At 39.8% G+C, this 19,118-nt stretch overlaps 1 protein-coding gene across 1 annotated transcript in view; it reads right to left on the bottom strand.

Moving 5' to 3' along the window:
• Positions 1-19,118, bottom strand: part of LOC136883143 (ice-structuring glycoprotein) — an 82,095-nt gene that overhangs the window by 11,679 nt on the left and 51,298 nt on the right. The window contains exon 3 of the mRNA XM_068229608.1: positions 29-174. Coding sequence (XP_068085709.1) covers positions 29-174 — 146 coding nt within the window. The remainder of the gene's footprint in view (positions 1-28; positions 175-19,118) is intronic.

Genomic DNA, 19,118 nt, shown 5'->3' with positions numbered 1-19,118 from the left:
GAATATGTCGGCCACGCCATTCACTTACATCGTGCGTTTCAAGGAAATGATTAACTACCCTGGTTCGATGGGCATTATCATCCGCTAGTGTAAATCCCTTGCCCACAGCGGCACCAAATCCTGTAAGTACAGGTTGGAGGATATTGTCCCTGTGCATCAAACCAGCCATGCTACCTAGGACAGGAATTAGAGGTGTCTGTCGATCAAACATGTGACCAGTCCATAACATGCTCCTTATTGCTGATGTCACTCCAGGGTGAAGGGGTCATTCCACTTCTCACCGGATCCTCTCCAGACTCTAATGCTCCTGTTGTATGGACGCAAGCTTGTGGTGACCTCATTCAGGAACGAGCGTTCGCTTCCACTGGTCCTGAAACTACGGACTATGAGTTGTTTACCATCTCACTCGAGCTGCCCTATGGTGTGGTTTCATACGAGCTTTTAACACAGGCATCTGTAATATGAGACCACCGTGATACAGCCGATGTCGCACTGTCTGATCTGACACATTCATTCCGGTGGTCCTCCGAAGATCATGTCTGAATGAGGTGGCAATAGTAGTGGACCTACGACGGACGTGCCGAGAGCAACACATTGATAAGTGACGTTTGGGATTGTCAGCGAAGCCTTGAATGTCAGCCTGGAACGTATTTACCAATGAACAAGCGAGGACCTGATAATTAAGAAAATATGGCTGCAAAATCATTTCACTAAGTAGAACACAATGAATATGGGAAGTGTTTACAACATTTTCTGCACTATTTTTAAGGAGATGGCCAGTTATTGGGCCTTGACAGGATTGGTGTAGAGTAATATTGTGGATTTAATGAGACTAAACACCGAAATGAGAATACTCAGTAGTGACACTCTTCCTCCTTTCCATTTTTAGTGCAGATTTGATGATGTTAAGGTTCTTTTTGTTTTGTTTTTGTGACAGACGAGGACTGCTGCTTCTCGACGAACTCACAGCAAACATTACAAAGACTACAGGAAGCACGTGAATTATAGAGGCCAAACTTGTTTTCCAGTTGGGTTATTTTTCTGAACGATAATGCCAGGCCTCATTCATATCACTTTCTATACTCTAACGACCAAAGGACCTTATGACAGGCAGGGACATGCGACAGTTACCTGACTCTTGAGGCAGCATCTGGACTTATACTGCTGATGAAAGTGTAGGGTGCTTGTCTTTGTTCCCCTAATGATGGTGGTAGTGATCCGTGGTAGTTAGTGGGACATAAAACCAATAACATTATTATTATCATCTTTTTTTTTAAAACATGGGTTTATTTTTGGGCTGGGGGTCTATCCGGAATTAGTGTCATCAATTACCCGAAATCATGACACAGTGTTCGTCATCTTATTTATACTGGGTCGGTAGCGTCTTCTATATGTTGCTACAAGAACGAAAGCTCTTGGTTACATTCTAAGACCAGCAGTGATTTTAGCGCATGGAGCCTAATTTATGTGGAAAATCACAGAATTAATAATAATAATTGTATTGGCTTTACGTCCCACTAACTACTTTCTTAAGGTTTTAGAAGACGCCGATGTGCCGGAATTTAGTCCCGCATGTGTTCTTTTACGTGCCAGTAAATTTACCGACACGAGGTTGATGTATTTGACCTTCAAATACCACCGGACTGAGCCAGGATCGAACCTGCCAGGTTGGGGTCAGAAGGCCAGCGCCTCAACCGTCTGAGCCACTCTGAGCATAGAATTGTGGATATTAACTTGCTCTCTCGTCTTCGAACCCCCAAAAGGATATCCATAATTATATGGTTTTCTCCGTGCAGCGGAGAAACATTATTATTTTTTATTTTGGTTTTTGGTTTTCATCATCTAGCAAGCCTCTATTTGTAATGAGTCATTATTTGATTTTGTTATATATTTACGAAACAACGTGATGAAATGAAACTTATATTGATATAGAAACAGTTGTAATTTTAAAGACAAGAAACACACACACACACAGCCCCAGAGCCGTTGGAATTAATCAGTTAAGATTAAAATCCTTGATCCGTCCGGGATTCCAACCCGGATGTTACTTCAGCCAAAGGCCATCGCTTAACCATTTAGCTATGGAGCAAGACAACCTCCATCTTTGCATAAGGATCCTACATACATTCGTCTGGATCGTACTATTGTATATCTCAGGAACCTAGGTGGAAAATAAAAGTAATATCAAACACCTGGCGATTTTTGAAATGTAGTACTTTCACAAAATACTTAAAGATGCGTGGACAAATTCTGAGGTTTTGCTTAGAGTTAAAACAAAAGAGACCTCTGCTGAAACTGATACGCAAACGACATATTTCCTACTGGGGTCACACTTTACGTCATTCTCCATTAATGAAGATTGAAGAAGGCTATATTGCTGGGAAAAGACCTAAGAACCCATTTATAAAACAAATCTTAGAAGACATTGGAGCCTAAATCTATGTAGTAATGCAGATAACATTCGTCAGTCAGGAGACATGGGACCAGACCAGTCCTTGGCTTGAATCCTTGGTGATAATGATGACGACGACGATGATGATGATGATGAAGCAGTTCTGTACTAAAATGCTGAAGTGTGAATACGTTCTTTGTTGCTAAGGACTGCCCAGTTGAATCCTACGAACACGCGAAGGTAACAGACCATAACACCTCTTCACTTCCCACTTGCTCTCTGTACTTGCTAGGATATTACTTCCTGTGTTAGAATTACAAATATGGAAACTGACATTTAAACTCGAACAGATCTGTAACACTCCTTCTTTTTCTTTCCTTAGAGGGTAACTGGAAACAAGGACGAAATGATCATAAAATCTATAGATATTCTAAATACCAAGTGTATGCATAAGCTTTCTCCGGTTTTTGTGGTAAAGAAAACACGTAAATTTCAAGGAAAATTAATTTTTTGATGTTCAACATATCGGCCCATCTTTCAGGTAAGTTATGAAAACCATGCCAGAAAAACTGCTTGTCTTTTTCGGCAAACCATTTATCGACCCATTTTCAAACTTCCTCGAAAATGCTGAAATGCTGCTCTGCGAGCGCGTGCTCCACTGATAGATGGTACCAGGTCGGGGTAGTACGGCGGGTGCGGAAGGATGTCCCATCCAAGCGATTTCAAGGTGTCTTTCACTGGTTTTGCTGTGTGAGACGGCGCATTGTCGTGTAACAAGGTCACTTTGCTATGTCTTCTGGTTCATTCCGGTCGTCTTTCGATCAATGCGTGATTCAAATTAATCATTTGTTAGCGATTGCGTTGAGTTTGAGTTGGGTCATCATTCAGTAATGCCTGCAATTGCTCGTCTTCGCTCTTTTGTAGTCTACCAGAGCTACTGTCTTTCACACTGAAATCACCACGTTTAAATTAGCGACATCATGTCTCACATGTTCTAATCGATAGAGCGTGTTCACCATATGTTTCTACCAGCAAACGATGACTTTCTCAGCCTTCTTCTTTTAAGAAATGCGATGCATGCCGCAAATGTTATTTCTTCAGGCGCAAACGTCGACATGATCTCTGAACGGTACAACAGAGGCGCTAGTGTTTGGCGGACTCAACTTGTGTGTGTTGGTAGGTTAATGTCAGACGAACACACCGACGTATGTGTCAAATTCATACGCTGTGTACCGTTCGCTGGCTCCATCTCTTAGTGAAACCTGAAAACACTTATGCATACACTTGGTAAGTAATATCTAAGTATTTTGACATAAATATACCCGAAACTTTGTCTAACGAAATAGTGTTATTATTAGTTACTAAAGGCGATGGCTTATCGATGCAACCTGACTTCAGCTTCATGTTTCATCTCATGGTATGTGGGATATCTAAGCTTTAGCATCAGATTTTGATGATACTTGGTCCTTCGTTTTCCTCGCCCTTCATTTTCCAAAATTTCCCCCCGAATAGTTTTGGTCACGAAGCTGTTATGTCTCAAGGCGTTCCCAAAGAATTTGGTCGTCCTTTCCTCATCATAGTGAGTAGTTCTCTCTTACCTTGATTTCACTAAGGACGCTTTCATTTTATCTCGTTTCCGTCCAGCTAATCCCAAGCATTCGTCTCCAGAACTATATTTCAAAAGCGTCTAGCCGTTTCCTGTCTTGTTCAGGATTCACAACCGTACAACAGCACACTCCAAGCAAGAGATTTTGCAAACCTTTTTCTGACTTCGTCCTCCAGGTGTTTACTTGCCAGCAAATTTATTTTGTTGATGAACGCTGTTTGGCTACATCTATTGTCTTGTGTAATAATACTAAGATAGGGGGATTTTGTGACATGTTCTATCTCCGTGTTTACAAACTTGATATTAAGACAACTAGTTTAGGATGTTTGCTGACAAAACACCTTTGTTTTGTTAGCACTGATTTCCATATGTAAGACATATAGTGCAGATATAGTGCAAAATAAATAGCGTCATGTAATAAAGTGTGTATGACGAAAGTGTAACCTAGCAACTGTGAAGGCTGTGATGTAAAATATGAAAGGATGGCCAGTCTATTTCCCAGTAACCGTGCAGGATGTGTCTTACGACTGGTGGTCATCTGAAATTAACAACAGTTGATGGATGGGCATGACCGAGAGATACATAAGACATATTCGCTTCAGCTCGTTGGGAGCTCCGCCCTGAAGCGTCCCAGTTGCTCTTCATTAGAAGTGGGTGTTAACTGTTCTCATTGCACTGTTGATATTCAATATTATGAAGAGGTTCCTAAATAATTTTTCACAACTACATTTTTCAGATTTTGTATAACTTTCGAAGTTGGTCCTATGATATTTTATCGGATCTTCTCTTGATTATGCCATAGATAGATCTCGAATTTTAGACCATGGGACAGACAATTTGGAAGTTTATTGTGGCGAAACGGTACGTCGTATCGACAAACAGATTGCACCACCAGACGACTCATTTAGTGGTTTGGTCCTAAGACATTTTCTCGTATCTCTGCTATTTTTCACAAACTGAGAAGTTATTTGCAAACTTAATGGACAACTACAGTCGTGAAACTTGGGAGGCGTAACGAGAATGACACGTTCTACAATTTCGGTTCTTTGACGTTTTGTCGTACCTCCATCGGGTACACCTTAGATTGATTTAGTAACCTAGATTAGGCTAAAATTTGAGTACGGTACGGTTTCCGCATATTCATATCAACTCCCTCGGTACACATTTTGTGTTTACCTGACAGAATTAGGTAAAACTAAGTCCCAGATCACCCAAGAGAGTTCCGATTTCTCTACCATCTGGAAGAGTGAAAAATAATGACGAAACTGACGCACTGGCCGCCTAAATGGTGCCAACTCAAAATGTCTGCAACTCTTTAGCTGAGACCATACGATTATTATTAATGTTATTATTATCATAAAAATGTGTTTTACACACGATTCCAATTGTGGGGGTGGGGAAAAGAGGACGACTGGTTAGAGGTTTGCAACCGGGTGACTTGGCCACGCGGTTTGGGTCTCGTAGTTGTGAGATTGCATTCGGGAGATGGTAAGTTCGAACCTCACTGTCGACAACTATGAAGATGGTCTGCCGTGGTTTTCCATTTTCACACCAGGCAAATGCTGCGACTGTACTTTAGTTAAGGATACGGTTGTTATCTTCCCACTCCTAGCCTTTCCTATCCTATCGTAATCATAAGAAATGTCTGGGTCAGTGTGACTTAAAGCAAAATGCCTTACATTTTTAGAAGTTTGCATAACAAAACCTTTCATTATTTCTCTTATCTAATTATATTATTAATGTTATTTGTTTTATGTCCCACTAACTACTTTTACGGTTTACGGAGAATTAAACCCCGGTCTGTGTAACTTTACCAGCACAGAACAGGTGTCTGGGTAATTAAATTTTTAAAACATTCGATAGAATCTTGGAGCTATGCATAAGCTTTGTGTTCTATTCTATTCACTCAGAAGCATTACAGGGAACAAGTTCAGGTATCAGAGAATATATCTTTTAAAAGTTCATGAGACCTTTTCTCGTCATATGTTTAACACATTCAAAATCCATGTTCCTGGGATGTGGAGTGTAACTTATCCTCACCTGGTTCCTAGTAACTTTCGCTCGCTTCTCAGGGGTCAGCCTGAAAGTAGACCTGCTCCTATCTAGATTATTGTGTTTTGCCACGCGAATTAGTATAGCGGAACGACTTTCATAGAGATTTAAAGGTATACGATTTGACCTAGTACGTAATACTGCTGCCGTTGTTAAGTAAGCATCCTCGAATTCTTACCACAAATTATTCTCAGAAGTTAAAATGGATTATTTCACGAACAGCAACCGTATTCGAAAACAACAAGCAGCATAGGCCTAATACAATTTATTGTATACTAGCATTTTTATCCGCCATTTACACGGGAATTTGCGAATGGATTACATGTTTCCTTTATTAATTTATGCGAAGTTACATACCTGTATTCAGACCAGGGTACAGACAATTTGGAAGTTTAGTGTGGCGAAACGGTACGTCGTATCGATAAACATATTGCACCACCAGAGGACTCATTTAGTGGTTTGGTCCTAAGACATTTTCTCGTATCTCGGCTATTTTTCACAAATTGAGAAGTTATTTGCCAACTTAATAGACAGCTACAGTCGTGAAACTTGGAAGGCGTAACGAGAATGAAACGTTCTACAATTTCGGTTCTTTGACGTTTTGTCGGGTACACCTTAGATTGATTTAGTAACCTAGATTAGGCTACCATCTACGGCATGTTAAAATGATATTTTCCTACGAAAGCACGTGGCAGTAGAAATGAAAAAAATCGAGACAGAATGAGGACAATTGCAGAGTTTATTGTATGGTACAGTTCCCGATTCGAAGTTGTGCAAAATCCTTCCTACTTCTCGGTTAATATTGTTGTTTATCTGGCCACTGGAGTGGCGCTGTAACTGAAGACTCATGAAACCCATTGTTGATCATAACCCCGCTTATTATCTGTTCTATGGAAAACAGTAAAACCGTGCTTGATAGCTGCAGTGCGGCCAGTATCCAGTATCCGGGAGATAGTGGGTTCGAACCCCACTGTCGGCAGCCCTGAAGATGGTTTTCCATGGTCTCTCATTTTCACACCAGGCAAATGTTGGGGTTGTACCTTAATTAAGGCCACGGCCGCTTCCTTCCGACTCCTAGCCCTTTCCTATTCCATCGTCGCCAGAAGACCTATCTGTGTCGGTGCGACGTGAAGTAACTTGTAATTGAAAACAGTAAAATGGCTCTTTAGTTCTCGTTAAATCACCTTGAAGTGAAGGCATCAAGTATTCCACGGGTCTTGGACTAAAAATCCAATTTTTCGTAAGCATCTCCGCTATTCACCTTCGTGCTATAAATACAGATACGACACAAAATAACGGAAATAACATATCCGTAAACGTCCCTATTATATAAAGCCACAAGGCTAACTGACTCACTGACTGACATTAATGTTTGCCCACTTCCTAGTGACCTAGGAACTTGAAATTCGGTAATCTGATAGCTATTAGGCTGCAACTCAAGGAAAAATTCCAAAAAGTTCAAATTTTTCATATTTAGCCCCCCCCCCCACCGAATCACTCAAATTTCGGGTTAGACCTTTCCAGATGAGCTACGAACTTGAAATTCGGCAATCTGATAGCTATTAGGCTGCAACCCAAGGAAAAATTCCAAAAGGTTCATTTTTTATTTTATAAAGTCCTTTGATAGATCTAGTTTAACATAATTGAGAATAATCTTTCTATAAATCTAACTCCAAGTGATAGCTTGATGTCATATGCATCTGACACCACAATCCTGAATGAGTAGATTACAATGTGCACCCGCTTCTGGGTTAAGTCCCTTGAGATAATCCTGAATGAATAGATTATAATGTGCACCCGCTTCTGGTTTAAGTCCCCTGAGACATGCACTGCAAAAGCGTCCGGTAATGACACCTCCCTTATTAATCGTCCTATCGAAATTGTGCACATGAGAAAAAAGTTTTATTTACATTAAGGCTGGTAGATTTCCATTAAGGTTGGTCATATATATTTTGTGGGAGTGTAAAATCACTGTTCCAATATTCCTATAAAACTCCAGTCTATGCAGATATTTAGAAATAATACTGGTCCTAAAAGCTACGCAGTGAAAAGTGGATTTTAAATATGAAGTTTAGTAGAAATATGTCCAGTACTTTTCTAGTTATAAGAACTCAGACAAACCGATAGACACCAAAGCTAAAAATATGCAGATGGTCATTGTTAGACATGAAACGGATACCTGTACGAAAATTTTGCCAAAATACTCAGTGTACAGACACACAATCGTTATGATTTTATTCATGTAGTTGAGGAGATGTGAAGACTCAACTCTTTGAATCACTTGCTCGTATTACTGAGATTCCGCTATCATATGTGTTACGGGGCACCGATTCGGGGGCGCTATAGTGCTCGAGCACCCTCCAAACTTTTTGTGGGGGTGTTCAGAACCCACCGCCCACACACAGGGAGAAGAAAGATAAAAAAGAGGTAATAATGGAAGAAAACGAAAGAAAGAAAAAGGGGAAAATCTTAATTTTTTCGTCGTAGTTCTTAATCCTAGCAACGCCAAGATATTTTTGTCCCGTGCACTACCAACGGTGGGGTCTTAGGAGGCCACTAGGTAATGTTTCTTTACTTTATTCGTAATAACAAGCGAGGCACGGTATATCGATATTTTATTTTATTAATTAACTCTCATTCATTCAAAACTTCATCAAGGAAAATTGATTCTACTGTAGAAGTAGTTATGTTGCTAAAGATCGCTTTACTGTCTCCTTTTTTTAGATGTACACCAGAACGTTCTTTTTCCGCTCTGAGAAGTTTAAAACTAAGCTATGCAGTAACTTGACGCAAAAAAAAAAAAATTGAACGACAACGCAGTCATGCATGCCCATAATCAAGAAATTAAAACAATCAAACATTAGATTGTTCGTAGGAACTATCTCTTTATGAGTGAGAATTAAAAATTCCGCAAAAATTTACATTTTGTACTAAAGGTTTAAGATTTTCTTTGGTCGAACACAGTGCTGCAGCAGGTCTGCGTTTAAACTCGAAGATGGCCAAAGTAATGGTCATAAGAAAACATGGCAGTCACCCTGTTAACTTGACAATAGCTGGCGTATCACTGGAGCAAGTCCAACGCTTTAAGTATCTCGGCAGCGTACTTGATCACAGCTGGAACAATGTTGTCGAAATTAGGTCCCGGATTGAACAGGTAAGGACTGCATTCAAGAGAATGAGCAAACTTCTCTGTAACAGGGACTTTAAGATGAATCTCCGTCTCCATTTACTTCGGTGTTATGTATTTTCTGTCTTATTTTATGGTGCCGAGACTCAAGTCCTAACAGAGAACACCACCAAAAATCTTCGATTCTTTGAGATGTGGTGCTAACGACGCCTGCTCAGAATATGTAACACTCCAAAGCCTGAACAAAGAGCTAGAGGTCAAAAAGAAGAAAGTTGAGTACTTTGGCCATATCATTCAAAATTATAAATATAAATTCGGAGCCTTCGTGGCTCAGGTGGCAGCGCGCTGGCCTCTCACCACTGGGTTCCGTGGTTCAAATCCCGGTCACTTCATGTGAGATTTGTGCTGGACAAAGCGGAGGCGGGACAGGTTTTCCTCCGAGTACTCCGCTTTTCCCTTTCATATTTAATTCTAGCAACACTCTCCAATATCATTTCATTTTATCAGTCATTCATTAATAATTGCCTCAGAGGAGTGCGACAGACTTCGGCAGCCGGCACGATTCCTATCCTCGCCGCTAGATGGGGGCTTCATTCATTCCATTCCTGACCCATTCGAATGACTGGAAACAGGCTGTGGATTTCAATAAAGACTCCTTCAGCTTATATTACAAGATAAAATTGAAGGAAGGAGAAGTAGGAGAAGAAGGAGAAAACCTTTTCTATGGAATCTGGTATGGGCTCAATACCCCAAGTCTTTTCTGAGTTTTTGAGAGCGAGAACCAGATCGCCCTGATAACAGCCGACATCCAATGAGGATATGGTATAATAATAATAATAATAATAATAATAATAATAATAATAATAATAATACGATGTTCAGTTTCTCTTTTATTATTACACTAACAATAACCGCCAAATTTGACGCAGGTTGCTTTTTTAAAAACTCAGTTTGGTTTCATTCTAACAGGAAGCTAGACTATTTTTTTTTTACTTACTTTAAGATTTATTTAGCTTCCATGCTTTTAATTCGCACATATTTAAAATGTAAAATGTCTTTCTTTTTTCATGGTTAAAACGCACAACATTTTATGTGTATTTATGTGGATTTTTATTTGTAATCTTTCATATTGTTGAAAAAGCGTGTAATAAACAATAGTTAATGTTTTTCAAGCACCGTTCATTCAAAAACACCTAAAATTGTATTTTCGTGAGGGTTAAACTTCGACATTTCCCAGGGCCTCTCCCCCTTTCTTAACGCTGTGAGTTAGAGCATTCCTACTTATTTTCAAAACCTGGCGCCCCTGTATATCTTTTTTGCGCCTGCGAAAACCGCTATGTGATAATATTGTGGAAGAAATGCTGACCCGCAACACATGTATCATAGAGCGAGAATTCTTGAAAAATTACTGCGCAATATTGAACCTTTGATGACAGAACATTACAGGACAAAGTTCTAAGTTGAAATATTTTACACAGCGATTTTCGCAGGCGCAACGACGATGTTATGATGTTTCTGAATCGCTGTCCACTTCTTGTGAAGCTATATCTCGAAATGTGCATGGTGCACCGGTAATGTTGGTTGCATGTTACAAGGCTTTCAGGGGGTCGTAAAAATTAAATAATACTCAGTTACGAGTTGCGGTAAGAAAACCCAACTACGGGTGAAAAAGTAGAAACTTGGAATTTTGGCCTTTTCATATACTTGCAGTGAAGAAAACACATAAATGACGTAAAATGTCATTATTGTAAAAAATGCGTATTTAAAGAGACGTAAGTCACGAAGGTGCTCTTTGGAAGGACACGCGCACGTTTACATTTAGCTTCTTAGATTTCTGAACTCACTTCCGTCCTACTCAGTAAAATGCAATCTTTATGTTGGCAATTATGAAAAGTTCTGATATCATTTGTTTTATTTTCAAAATCTTATTGTATATTGTGGAATTTCTGTTATTATGGAATATTGAATTAGTATTCATTTGATTATAAGAATTAACAATAATAAATTTACGTCGACTAGATCGATGTAACAATCAAAGCTAAACGTTACTTCACCAAATACACTTTCCTCGTACGTGGTGATGGTGTTAGGAATACCGTAAAATCTGTTTTAAATAGAAGAACTGAAACGAAAGCATCAGCCTCAGCGGCTGGTTGGATCCTCAAATAGCACCACCGCTAATAGGGAAACTGCAAAAACCAATGGCAGCGCCAAAATGAGGCGTACTAATAAAGATGGGGAGTGAAGTAGTTTGCCATTGCTTTCCTCTCTGGGCTAGAGATTGTTATTGCAGCGTGGTTGACCCTATGAGCAACACCTTTCATATAAATCAGAGGAGCTGGTTATGCTCTAAATGTCATTACTCACCACTCCCACTGCCTCGTAATGTACAGGCCGTACTGTCGGAAGGTGCGCCAAGTCAGTCAGCTGATTGATTAGGGCGGTCTAAAAGAATGTTACGAGTTGTACTTGTGAATGTAATAGAGAGTTATTGAGACCATTCTTTTTATAATTGTGGCTGTTGAAATACATACCCTTATTTTTAAGTATATTGCACACTTGTTCTCTAAGTTTATCAGATCACACAACATTTTAAACGTTTCTATTCTCTTTCTTTCTGAACTAGTTATCGTCCATGTTTCACTTTCATACATTGCCACGCTCCTGATGGAAGTCTTCAAAAACATCTAATTCCTATATCAATGTTCGAGGTGAACAAATTTATTTTCTTAAGAAAGGTCTTCCTTGCTTGTGCTTGTTTGCATTTTATGTCCTCCTTACGTCTACCGTTATTAGTTATTTTACTACCCAACTAACAATACTCATCTACTTCCTTTAAGACTTCATTTCTTAATCTAATATTTCCTGCACCATCTGACTTCGTTCGACCGCTATCCGTCCTTACCGTCCAAATCAGGGGGCTGGGAAAGGTGTCTGAGCTACCTTGCCCAAAGAAGTGGATTTGGAGATAAATCAAACATCGGAACACTATTACTTCGAATGTAGAACTGATTAACCTACATTTCAAATGGCAGGAGCTAAATAAAATAAAATAAATTAATACATATGTAGCATATTCTAGACCACGGTAATTACCCAGCCTGTTTCAGCGAGTTCAAGGCTGACACATTCTCGCGTAGGTTTGCTTTTAAAAGCAGACCTCGGACGAGAAAGGCCCGAACCAGTTGCACTTCACAAGAGAGCACTTTAAACTGACCCAAAATTATACATATCGGTTCTCCGGACAATAGATACCATGTTGATATTCATCTATCGATTGACGTTCAACAAAAAAGGAGTGACAGTAAACCAAACAATAGAAAGAGAACAATGGAAAATAAGTAATAAGTAAATATACGAGAACATAAAAAATATAAAACAGAAAGAATAAGAAAAAAAGGTGTTTTGATTTTTTTGGTCATATGTATGGAAAGGATGATAACAGATTGACAAAACAGATATTCAAGTACCTTTGGGAGAAATAGTTAACAAAAAGTTGTATACAAGAGATCAAGAAAACATTTTTTTTTCGCAATTGACTTTACGTCGCACCGACACAGATATGTCTTATGGCGACGATGAAAGATTTAGAAAGATAATAAGAGAAGAGTAAACTATAGAAAAAAAAGTTAGAAAGGAAGTTTCAAGAATGGGAGAATTCCAAGGAAGAATGAAAAGAAAACATAGTGCAATGATGAAGGAATAGTGGAAAGAAAGGAAGGGAAAACAACAAGGAAGGATGAATTGAAATTGACATGTGGTCTCTACAAGGCCTCATCGTAAAGGAGAAGAAACAATAGCATAGGAATGAACTGACCCACCCAAGATCATTTCTTCATTATACAGTGTTTATTGAAATACGCCGATATTTTCTTGATCGTTTGAATCGTCGACTAAAGACAATAGAACTTGTGTAGACAAAATCCCGTTACTTGTTTTTTTAATTAGGGCTGTCTTCTTTTTTTCTAGCTTTCTCCCCTCATACGGCGTCAGCTTTCTTAAATGTTGAAGACATTTCTTGGCAGACGAAGTAGGGGTCCCCATACTACAAAAAACATAAAATTAAGAAAAATCCTCAATTGTGCCGAACATTGAAGTGCAAGAGGGCGTCGAAACGTTTCAAATTGTGAGTCTAAACTAAAAACACATTTGGAAAATCACGTCCGGCCTTTGTTTCTTTACTCGTTTTCTTTTGGATTCAAATCGTAGCCAAATTAACTTACTTACATAATTCTTTATGCACGTGTTCCTTGGTTCAATACCTTCAGATGATTTTTGACTTTTTCAAACATGTCCACACCAAATGTAGTCATAAGGGCGTAAGTGAAACTGTACATTGACTCACATTAGCGCTCGTAGTGGTAGAAAAAGCAAACTGCTAATGTAATCGCCCAGCTAACGATGATTAAGGATTGTAATTTTTAGGAATAAAATAATAAATAATATATTCTCATACTTTATTAGGTATATTTGATTTTCCTAAAATTCGTAGCTCATATCCTTGGAATGTTTTCAACAGTGAGTTGCTTGCCTGAAGAACTATGGGTTTTCCCATGGCGATGAGTAAACGTTTGTTTACGATTTAACACTTGGATCTGCGCAATACTTGTCCGTACCACCTCAGACGTAATTCTGATAGTTTATCCGTGATGCGTGCTACTTTTAGACAACCCCCAGGGTGCGAAATGAATATATATTTTTAACTTTTTCCATCGAATACGTCAGGGGATTCAGTGAAATTGCGCCTAGTTCCACGTGTCTATTTGTTGGTAATATTTTTATTGAATTATGTAGTGTCTTAACAGAAAAAAGTATTTAAAATTTACATTCTTCTGGGGGAGGATGACGGGTAATTTAGTTACTGGGGAAATATATATCCTCTCCTCCTTCGAGTACTGTTTGAAATACACACTAGTAATTAAGCCCTAGGATTCTTCTCCCTACTCTCCACCATTTCTTTTTGATTTCGCACCCTGGCTACCACTGATATATTCGTTCCCCGCCTTGTCCATAGATGTGACCCCACTAACCCAACGCAGCATGCGTATTTCCGCAGTGCGAAGTTTGCGTTCATGGATGTCTTTTTTACTGGCCAGACTTCGCTACTATACAACATGGCAGAGCTCATGGCTGCTTTATAAATTTTGAATTTTATCCTAGCAAGCATTCTTGTATCGCTTAGAAATTACTGAGTACCATTTACTCTAGGGTGTGGTTGTTCTATGTGTAATGTCAGAGTCTGTTTTCGCATCGTCCTAGGTAACTGATCCAAGGTAGATGAACTTGTCAGTTCTAGGTAGTTTGAGACCATCAAGCATGAGATCTTCCTCTGGTGTTCAGTTATCGGTAGGATCAAAATTACGAACCGTATACAGGGTGGTTTACGAACCGTATACAGGATGGTCGGAAACAATGTGAACCGAGCATATTAGCGTTAGAGATAGAGCGTTGAAAAGATTACGTCGATATCTCGCGCCGTTGTCGTTTTATCAGGGGCTGAATTTAGCCAATCAGGTCGCTTCGCGGGCGAATTCAAAACACTTGCAGAGATTGAAGGCAGAGAAGGCTCAACATTCCTCAAAAGTTGTGGAACGTGGTCCATAGACGTCCGAAGTGAAGCCGAAAATAAAATAATGGCTGACCCTATAGGTGACCTGGGCGTTTGTGAGAATCGGGCCCTACCTGGGATGAATTATAGGTGCTGAAGAAGACTCACACATCCAACCTCCGAGCCATCGGAATTAATCAATGAATGTTAATATCTCCGACCCAACGGAGAATCAAATTCGGGAACAGCTGGACCAAAGGTCAGACGCTTTAACACCAACGTACATGTCCATCAAGATACCACCGTTGTTCAACCACATACCAGCCCTCCTAAACTTCTGGCAGTACCGGGAATCGAACCCGGGCCCTCGAGGACAGCAGCTAATTACACTAACCGTTACGCTACGGAAGCGGGGAACATTGTCATGAACTAACGAACGGCAACCGTTCTATGTACAATCTTACACGTTGACGATGTGATACCAATCTCCGAAAGCAAACAAGAAATTCAGAATAGTCTTGAGTAGTGGAGAGAGTCCTTGAGGGCAAAGGTTAACGTGTCCGGCTTCATGGATATATTGTTAGCGTCCTGTCAAACGCCTTTTCTAAGTCAATGAAAGATAACCGTAACTCTCTCTTGTTCTTGGGCGCCTTTTCTATGACTATTCTACCACCATGTCTAGCATCTGTGCTCCCCCTTACGTGTGTAAATCCATATTGGTTTTCACTATAAGTAGCCAATGATTGTGAGTGGGTGATAATATGAATAAATACACAGAAAAGGAACCATAATGTGATGAGGTTTGTTTTTATGGGTACATATTTGGGAATGGTGTGTAATTCTTAAAAAAATCGATTTTAACGATTTTGATTTTAAGTTATGTGAGTTTCATGTCTTCAATGTTTGCCTGACTAACTGAAAAATTTGTTAAGATGGAAGCCTTTCTCTTCAATATCGTATTATTTTGCAAGTTTTACAAGTCTGTTGATCTCAAAATAACATTTTATGAAAACGCTAGAACGTACTCGGAAATGAAAATATTTTAATAAGAAAATAAATTCTTGCATTCCAGGTTCAAGTTTACGCAAAGTTACCAACTTTGTACACATGTAAATGAAGGTCTGCAATTGTAACCGTGGGTACACTTTCGTAAATCGATCTATATATATTCACTGAAGTCGATTTGTAGCAATCTAGAAATGGGTTGTATGCCTGTATAATTAATGCTTTACAAATCGATAGTGACTGTCAGTAGGAGAGGTGTCTGCAGTTGTAATTAAAACTCCCCACATCGACTTTTACTGTCTGTAGGAATGGGGGTCTCCTCCAACTCCTGTGTAACTGACATTAGTAGTAGGACCTACCATTGTTAAGAATAATTTCCTTCTCCATTTGACTGGCAGAAGGCAAGGGAGCATGCAATTTTGTTGAAAACTCTCCTATCCGATCGTGTCTGGTAGTAGGCAAGGGTGCCCGCCATTATAAACAAATTTATCCAACTAAAATATGACTGACATTATGCGAAGTGGCCTGCTATTTTCATTAAAACCCACCAACTCGAGTGTGACTCTCAGTAAGGTGACTGGCAATAGGAATCGAGTGTGACTCTCCGTAAGGTGACTGGCTATAGGAACTGGGGCCTGTCGTTATAATGATAACAGCACAACTCAATTTTGACTGGCAGTAGGGAGGGAGCCTGCCATTATAATGAAAACTCCTCAAACTGGACTGTGTCTGGAAGTAGGAAAGGAGGCCTGTCATTGTAACAAAAACTCCCCATATCGATTGTGACTGGCAGTAGGCAAGTGAGCCTGCCGTTATTGTAGAAACTCCCGATCTTGATTCTCAATGGCAATGGAAAAGTGGGCCTACCATTACCATCACAACTCCGCAACTCACACTTTACATTGGAAACAACGTATGGGGACCTCCCCATGACGTTTCTTGGACGACGTTAAGAGACACGCAATTTAAAAAAATCGTATTCGCTGAGTGTACAGTATTTTACTTCGAAATCCGTATACATTATAGAATACTGTAGCGAAGCACGAGTACATTATTGGTAGTATGCTATAAAAGTGGTTCGATAGAATCTGAACGAAACATGCCAATCTGTGTTATATGAAATGTTTTCTTTTCTAAGTGTTTTATAGAATGTTCATAAATTTTCATTTTGTGTTCGACACATTGGAAAAAAAGCTTGAAGGTTATATTCATTAAGTCAACACTAAAAGGGAAACAAATATGACGCAGTTTCAACCACATTGCTTTGAAATGAGTCATTTTCTCTCTAAATATAGATTTTCTTCGGGAATGTACTACGACCTGTCCCGAAAGCAACGGTGACTCGAAATTGGGTCGCGACCCATACTTTACTAACCCGTGGCTTTCTGTCGAACTATTTACTTTGGATATAAAATAAATTTGCGAATAAAAGGTCAGGGTTGTGTTGTAATGAACATCTGCACGCAAACCCAGTTCAGACACCTTGCCATAAATTCTTATATACCACTTCTTACCTCGAGGAGAAATTCATACACTTTCCGGTTTAGCAGCGGAATATTATAGCATTTACCAAGAAATTAAGGCCATTTTAGTGGAAAAAAAATCAACATATGTTTTAATCGCATAATTCTGTTGCACATTAAGAGGACATTTTATTCAAAATATGCGAGTCATTACTGCTTTTGCTTCTTGCCAGTACGATAAATCTAGTGTAAAAGTTCGACCGGATGACGATAAAATTACCTCATTCTGAAACCTTACCCTTTACGTCATGGAGAGGAACATCTGGCCAGTGGAGGCATCACAAACGGTCCTTTCTTTGTCCTTGATGCTTCGAGGTTCTGCTCTCAATTTACGGCGTACTTCTCCTTGTTGACAACAGAATAGCAGTCCACCTTTCGCATGAAATATATTCCTGGTTCTCAAGACTTCAAGAACATAATGCTAGTATATTAACATATTCACTGATCTTTAGTCTCCAACAACTGTGAGACGCTTCAGAACCTGACATTATCCGTTATCTGTTATTCATTGTTTTCCTATTTTTTTATGCGAATGCTTTCTTCGGAATTTCCTTTCCTAATATACTGGGTGACCCGGAAGGAAAAGGAAATTTTCTAGAATGTGATAGTATTGGTTATTGTGATCAAAAATGTTGTTGTCGAGATAGTCCTGTTTGAATGTAAACTTCGATAAACTGGGGGTTGGGGGGTGTATTCTGCCCGAAGGCAGGTCCAAACCTCCGCAGAGGTGTGCCCGAGCCGGAGTTTACGTACGGTAGGGTGGCCAGTTCCTTTCCGCTCCTCCATTCCCTTACCCTCCATCAACAACGCGTGGCAACCCATCCAAATCTTGACCACGCCCAATGTTGCTTAACTTCGGAGGTCTCACGGGATCCGGTGTTTCAACACGGCTACGACCGTCGGCATAAACTGGGAAAGTACGTTTATTGTTTTAATTGCTTTATGTTTCTTTTTTCATAGCAGTAACAACAATATTACAATACACAACTTTTGGTTTCATTTTTGGCCCTGTTTTTATGGCCGGATGCCCTTCCTAATGCCAACGCTATATGGAGGGATGAAATCACTATTGCGTGTTTCTGTGGTGGTAGGTAGTGTACCATGTTGTCTGAATATGAAGAGGAAAGTGTTGGGACAAACACATACACCCAGTCTCCGATCCAGATTCATTAATTAGACGCAATTAAATCTCCGACTGCCCTGGAATCGAATACGGGAACCGAAGGCCTCAACGATGACCATTTAGCCATGGAGTCGGACTGTGCGTCTGCTTGATTAACATATAAGAAAAGGAAGCCGATCTGTGGCAATTTTATTAAAGGGAGTCAAAAAGAAAACAGCTATGCTATCAGCAATTTCTCGGCTTACGCTGCCTAAACCGTTAACAATAGAACCTAAGTATGCGCGAAAAATTTATTGAGCATAAAATTTGAACGAGGCTGTGTAGGTGTCACGGGCTCTAGTTTTGACGTAAAATACTTAGCGTCATAGGAGTTGTCGAAATATTCTACCTAGTCAGTAGGATATGGGTCTCGCATTTGAGTTTTTACTTCGAAATATTTACACATCTTCCAAGACCATGGGTTCCAGGTCGTTTTCCTCACTGGAGCAGTGCATGTGCTCGGCTGGGGCTCCAGCAAAGCGTAACTCGTCTCATGAAGTTTCGCCGCCTTCACTTTGAGACGCTCCCTACAAGCGTTTCGACGCCCGATAAGCGCGATCTTGGACTTCATGGAATTCCACTGTGTTGTTGGGAAATTGGTATTCTCTAGGGTTACAGCCCTTTTTTGTCCATATATCACGACTAGAGCTCTGGCGTTAAGGCAGTAATAAGTTAGAAATTGTGTCTGACAAACAATATAAGG

This window comes from Anabrus simplex, chromosome 11 (genome assembly GCF_040414725.1).
Source record: "Anabrus simplex isolate iqAnaSimp1 chromosome 11, ASM4041472v1, whole genome shotgun sequence".
Classification (NCBI taxonomy): domain Eukaryota; kingdom Metazoa; phylum Arthropoda; class Insecta; order Orthoptera; family Tettigoniidae; genus Anabrus; species Anabrus simplex.
This window is presented reverse-complemented; position numbering and strand designations above follow the sequence as displayed.